The sequence below is a fragment of the Saccostrea cucullata genome, unplaced genomic scaffold (genome assembly GCF_032062105.1).
Source record: "Saccostrea cucullata isolate Sc308-1 unplaced genomic scaffold, CSIRO_AGI_Scuc_v1 ctg6700, whole genome shotgun sequence".
NCBI lineage: Eukaryota > Metazoa > Mollusca > Bivalvia > Ostreida > Ostreidae > Saccostrea > Saccostrea cuccullata.
In genome coordinates, this window is record NW_026936898.1 from 1 (window position 1) to 6936 (window position 6936).

The following is a 6936-nucleotide window of genomic DNA, read 5'->3' on the forward strand; positions in this document are numbered from 1 at the left end:
TGTTGTTGTTTTTGTTGTTTTTGTTAAACCCTGTTAATATAAAAGGTAAGACAGTAATAATAATATGATAATGATTTTAAAACATATGGCATACATAACTTTGTTTTCATCGATCATGTTGTAAACATACTTGACCTAGATTATCTAGAGTGCATGATTACCACTGCAAGAAAGTTACCGATATTTAAGTAATACACTGCAGTGTTATTAAAAAAAGAATTAAATATTTTCAAATGTGACATTCATAAATATTTTGTGGTCAATAAGTTTAAGCGAGTAAAATATAATGTGCTTTCTTTCACTTTATGGAAACTAACACCTATCAGTATTATAATATGCATACCTATGGTTGCAAGATAATATCTAAACCTATAGATCACTGGAGAATTGCCAGTTTTTTATGTTGTAAATTATAGTTGTGCAACTTTTTTTTTAATGAAGATAAAGGTAAATTTGCAAATCTGAAACAGGTAAGTATTAAAATTTCTTTGTATTTTCAGTTTGATGTTTGCTTTGCAGTTCTCATTGAACGTGTAATAAATATAAATTTGTCAATTTTGCATGCTGATGACTAATCCTTTTAGTTGACAATATTGTTTCCATTCAATGATATTATCTTTAAAGTAAATATATCAATATAAACATTTATCAATGGAAGATATTATACATGTATCTATGAAATTTATTTAAAGGAGATAAGGAGATTTAGCAGATAAGGGGGATTTTTTTTATTCAAAAACATTCATATGAAAAAGAGGGGGAAAAATCCTGTGCTTACCTTCAATTCACATAGTACTAGCATTTACAACTGTAAATTATTGTGGTCCTGTTTTTAAAAATGTTTATCATAATTTATCTAAAAACAAAATGAAACGATATGGTAATAGTTTCAAAGCTTAATAAAAAATATTCCACGGGTCTGTCATGTTTTTGTAAATTGCATACTGCAGAATTAAACGAATTAATTATCGCTAATTAATTGAAGATGTAAAAGCGTCTGCTCTAGAGTCGCGGAGTGGGTCCTGAGTTGATCGCGGGTTCGAATCCCACTGTGGGTCGTGGAGACCGGTTCATTCGGATGAGACCGAATAATCCGAGGTCCCGCGTCGCAGTAGGTTCCGACACGAAATAAAATTACTTCGTGTTTAATGTCCCTTTATGCAAAGGCAATGGTGGCGTCTATATGAGTGAAAATTTTGAACACGAACGTATACAAACAAATAGACAAGGAAGTTAATCTTTCAATGTCGTGATTCTCTCAAAAGAAGCATAATTATAAACAACAGAAATATACATTTGAGAGTAGATAGAGAAGAAAGAAATCAGAATCAATTCAAATCTCCTGTAATATGTGAACAATAAAAATAATGTTTTGTGTTTTTCATAAATTGGTAATATAGATTAACTTTAAAGTTTACAATATCTGTAGAGAAGTGGACAAAATAAACTTTTTTTTCTTCTTTAAGATATGAATCATGGTTATGAAGATTACTTATGTGAGTACTTTTACAATCTTTCTTTTAAAATTTAACAAGCTCGTGTTTCTGAATGAATTGATGCTTAATACATATTTTAAAATATTTTAATCTCTCTTCTTTTTGTTTTCAGTAATGATTAAATAGAAGTAATGTCGATCACTGTTGCTCTGGTGTATATTTTTACGTCTTATGTTTATTCCATGCCAACCTTAGGTAAAATATATAAACATCCTACGTTAGTACATTGTATTGTTAAAATTTATTATATTCATTTGATTTGAATGGAATCAGTCTTTTATGGTTCTTTATGTTTCAATTATGTATGAGGTCTTTTGAATTATTTTTCAAATGGTAGCATTAGATAATAATAATTCAAGTTGTATGTTTAAGTTAAATACTATGTCTAATGTCAAGAAATTTTTGCATTACAATTTTGATGTACTTAACACATTGGCTTGGCATTTTTAAAAAAAAAATTATTTTGCAGATGGACCAGTGAAATGTATCATAATACAAGATAAACAAGGGCTTAATTACCCACCAGGTAAATACTTTTTAGCACGTTATGTGAATTTATAAAGCTGATTTTTTTAAAAATCAAATTATAAAGTTTTAATTGAGAACTCACCAACATATTTTTTATATCTTTACTCGTGTTTCACACTCGTAAAGATATAAAACAAATTCCATAAATTCTAGCACAAGTACAACACTTTCATTGCATATCCTTCGTTCTGTCATTTTATATTTCATTAGAAAAAGTGTTTGTACTGTATGAATTTTGTTCAGTTCCAGCTTTCCTTAAAAACAACGATGAGGAATGTCGTCAAATTAGCCCTCAGTGGCAAGGTTAGTAGGTATTAAGTTTGTTTCTCTTTAAATTTTATCCTGTATTTCCATGAACTCCTTTTATAGATATATTAGCAAAGTAAAAAAAAAAGTTTTTGTTTTCTGTATTCTGATTTCCAAATTCGCTGAAATATTGCTCAGTATAGAGCATTAATTCCCTCTTTACACATTAAAAACATCATCTTTAAATATCATCTAGGTAATATTATTAATGGTTACTTTAATAAAATATAAGAAATATTTTTTTAAAGTTTAATCTAATACACATATATATTTAAGAGAGAAGCCAGTTCTCAAAATTATGTGTCATTTTCCTTTTCGAACATTCGTTAGCTCAAGTTAGCTAAACAAAAGTTTGTATACTAGTATGTTCGATTCATGTGCATTTGTCTTATTTCTATGTATATACATGTAACTACTAGAGAAATGAATTTCTTTTCCTTGTTTCACGATTCGTTTTGTTTACTGGATTTAAAGAATGATCATTGTACATTATCTTTTAACATTCTTTGCATGATATTCAAAATTCCACATGCAGGACAAAAAGCTTTACAGTGTGGTAACAGTGACGTATACATCAAACCAGAGTGCGTCTGTACATTTCATAACGTTTGGGAAGCAGTACACCACGATCATACGGCTTGTCCTTCCAGTGAGAAATCAGACAGTGTTATGAGTCTTAATTGTAAGAGAATGAGCAGAGAATTTATAGTCTGCAATCTTTTAACCAAATTTCTAACCTGAATTTATACAGTATCTAACTTATTATGATTTTTCTTTAAGAAAACATCAATTAATTGAATGTTTAATTATTATACAGTTATAAAACTATACATACAGCTCAACAATTTTTTTAAACATGGTTTAAGGTCACATTCTTATAATGCAAAATTGTGTAACGTGACAACAAAATATGTTTCTAAAGTGATTTATAACTTAATTTTGATCTTATTCCATTACTTTAAACATCATTCAAACATAATAATTGGTAAGATTTTTATATGCTCTTGGATGATAGAATATGAGTTTCCAAATGCTTTTTCATGATATCTCGTAAAATGCAGCCGTTTTTTGTATCAGTTCATTTTAAAGCATATATTTGCCTTTGCTTGATACAGAATACTGTTCATGTAACTTCTGCATTCTCTGTAGATGAATATGACACTAAGACGCAAGATGATAGTAATATTTCTCATCTGTTCGACTGCTTTCCATGTTAAAATGATGGTATTTTTTCAGGTTAACTTTCTGAAATCTAGCATCATGAAAGATACTTTCCAAAGCAAAATTTCAATGTTTCAGACCGTGAATGTAAAAGAATTTTCTTTTCAAAACTAACAATTTACTAGTATGTTAAAAGATAAACAATACTTTCTTACCCTATCCTTTGAATGGTTTCTTTATGCAGTTTTGTCATTTTTCGGTGCTGTATTTCGACAAAACCAAGACAAGTATGGAAAATGTGCAAAGTAATTAGCAAAGTACTCAACTGTAAGAAATCAATTTGAGCATTTCAAATAAATAGTAACAAGAAAGCTTGATTAATTCATTTGTAAACACCTACAGTAGAATCATACACATGTAACAACACACAATTTATAAACAAATTCCATTTTTAAAGATTGAGCTTTTAAAAACTTAAGATAATGATTTTAGAGAATATGCGCCTTTAAAATAATATATTTAATAATATAAGGGTTATGTATCGTACTGAAGGTCGATAATTTAAAGTTTTATTGCAAGAAAAATGTGACTTTAATTTGTGCGAAAAACCATGTGAGTTTAAAAAGTGCGTTGAGCTGTACATGTAACTTAGTTATATATAACCAGGTTCAGATTGTGAGAAATACAGCCTTAACAACAAGGGACCGTGTATCAATGGTGGCAGTTTAAATTGTAACATAACAGGAAATGTGATGGCTCCCAATATACAGTGTGATTGTCTACCTGGTTATACCGGAATGTTTTGTGAGAATCACATGCAAAAGGCACTAAATTTATTTTTTTTTAAAAAAATTTTCTTAGCATTATTTTACATTCTTTTAATAATTTAAAGTAAAATAAATAATTTTAAAAAAGAAGTTTTTTTTCTAATGTTACATATAGATGGTGAGAATATGTGATAGAGTACAAAATGCCACAGTTTTTACTGCTTTACAAGACTGTGACAGGACAAAAATGGAATGCGTCACTTATAGTGAAAATAAGCAGTATGCCTACAAATGTAGTAAGGATGCAGTAAACTCTGAGAATTTTGGTACGTATTTCACGTCGAATTCAAAATGAATATTTAAAATAAATGTCATGTAAGAAACTTTCAAATTATCCAACAGGAATTGGTGTTTCTCGTATAGAATTCTTTCCCGGCGTATCTTAATTCGTATACATGTATATGTTTTCATCAAATTAGTTTTAAAACAAATTTTTGACACACTCAATTTTAAGTGAAAGAGAATTCGAAAAACTTATTGGACTGTTTTAACTTTAACTGCTAGTGAAACCAATGATTTACATTTCATTACCAACTACAATGTAAAAGGCATGGACTTTGATTATTAAATTAAAAGTAGCTATCAATCTACTAAAAACCCCATAACTTAATTTCACTAATTTGATCAAAGGTACAAAGAATAATAAGGAAAATTAGGGAGGAGTACTGTTTATTTCAGGCTCTACAGAACTGCCTTTGTGTGGTAAAACAGAACACATTGTGACAGTAGTCCCCACTTCGACGGCTACAACAAATTCAACTTGGCCTAGCAATGATCTGAAACCAGTAGGAGTTCAGTTGATGTCAGGAACCGGAGAACTCCAATATTCCCTGCCAATTCTAATTATAGCGAGTCAAAGCTCAAATGTTCTGGTGTAAATGTATGTTTTATGTCAGTTTTAACAAATATGATCTCATTATTAATCAGTATTCATTTATTGAAAAGCTTTTGTTGAAAGCTAATAAGGGTTTGTCATAACTTTGTAAATATTGCTCAAATGTTATTCAATATTTTGTGAAAAGTTATACTTTGCATACATCCATTGTCACTGAATTAAATCATACATATTATATAGTGTCGCAGGATTTCTTATTCAGGGATTTTTGCCAAGATTCATTTGTTATTAGATTATCTCTTTTATTTCACTTGTATGTTATAATGACCTATACTATGGGGATTGGGCCATGCTGGGTGGAAATTGGTACTGGTTTGGTATCCTTGTTTTCCATTTGAAATTGTTGCCTTTTGCTTTGGCATTTTGTACAAGTGCCAAAGACGTAGAATTATGAATTTTATGCTTCATTCATGGAGATTTTTAGGAAATGTCCTGTCACATCATGGTTGTGTTCTTACTTCTTGTCTGTCGTTTATCCTATGTCTACTGTGCGCCATTAATTAATAGGCCTTTCAACTAATTTTTCAAGTTGCACATATGGTAAAAAACATTGTATAGATAGATTTATAGGTACATGAAATTATCAAAAAAGATAATAACTTATGCATACATTTAATTGCATCATTAAAAGGTTTAATCATTTATAATTGACTTTTCCGATGTTGTGTTTAAGGACAGGTAACTCAGGTGTGAAAAATGTGACCAACTTAGTGCCGATTTATGAGTTATCGTTAATAGGAATGACATATAGGCTGCTTCAGCATTGGTATTGTTATATTCACAAAAGGGTTCCTTACATTGTTTTGTACACAAAAAGGTTTGACCAAGAAAAAGAGAATGCCTTCACTCTGCCTGAAATAACAGGGTCAAATGAATGGGGAACAGACTATATTCAATAGTTTTAACTCTCTTTGACGACTATTATGAAGAAGAAAATTTAATGTCATGTTTTTTGTGTTCGCGCTTTTTCGCTTCCTGTGTAAATATATATATATATTTACAAGTAAATGCAACAATTGATCATCTTATTTGTGTTACTAAGCACGAAGGGGAACGACCGAGTATAAAAATTTAATTAGGTTAGAACTGAGAAGGAGGGTAGATTTCACTTTTTATTTTAATTAAAAATTTTAATTATATGGAGTAAACCGGTGTCTGCAAATTAACAGTAAATAAGTTTAACATTGGTGCTAAATTTTAAAACCACTGGATTCTACCGAGAGCAAAGAAACACTTGGGAAATGCTAAAAACTGCCTTGTGTGTAAACAGTTAGATACCCCGAGCTTGCTCTAAACAAGTTTCAGCAGTGAGTTATCGTTCATAACACCGACCCCTAGCGGCAGTTGAAAGGCCTAATTAATATAAACTGATATCTCATGTACTTCTACATCACAACAGCTCGAGTTTCAATTTAATTTTGTTGTTAATTTTTAAATAAGTTATTGTTATATTATTATATTGTTAGCCTAGATTGGCAGAAGTTATCGATTTACTATATTTTTTGCTTATTAAGAAACCAAGCATTTTGAGGCAATAGTAATATATGCCGAATTATAAACTACTGATATTGATAAAACTGTTATCATGTTATTGCATCTTTTTCTCTTAATGATCACAGTTTTCTATACAGTTTCTCAAATATGAGATTTGGAAAGTTTGTAAATGCGTTTTGTTGTTTTGTTTATTCGGAGTATTCACCGACCGATTAAACCATTTATTAAC

At 29.7% G+C, this 6936-nt stretch overlaps 1 protein-coding gene across 3 annotated transcripts; it reads left to right on the plus strand.

The window, feature by feature from the left end:
- On the plus strand, positions 1–5707 carry LOC134246831 (uncharacterized). 3 transcript variants are annotated; one of them, XM_062729176.1, is made up of 9 exons: positions 1–45; positions 1467–1496; positions 1609–1691; positions 1966–2022; positions 2268–2327; positions 2866–3012; positions 4158–4315; positions 4434–4584; positions 4997–5707. In XM_062729176.1, the coding sequence occupies exons 3-9, from the start codon at positions 1628–1630 to the stop codon at positions 5194–5196; spliced, it is 837 nt and encodes a 278-aa protein (XP_062585160.1). In that variant the 5' UTR covers positions 1–45; positions 1467–1496; positions 1609–1627; the 3' UTR covers positions 5197–5707. The 3 variants fall into 3 exon arrangements, with proteins under 3 accessions (XP_062585160.1, XP_062585161.1, XP_062585159.1); XM_062729177.1 differs by lacking the exon at positions 1–45 and adding an exon at positions 410–470; XM_062729175.1 differs by lacking the exon at positions 1–45 and having other exon boundaries at positions 1416–1496.
- Positions 5708–6936: the final 1229 nt, after the last annotated feature.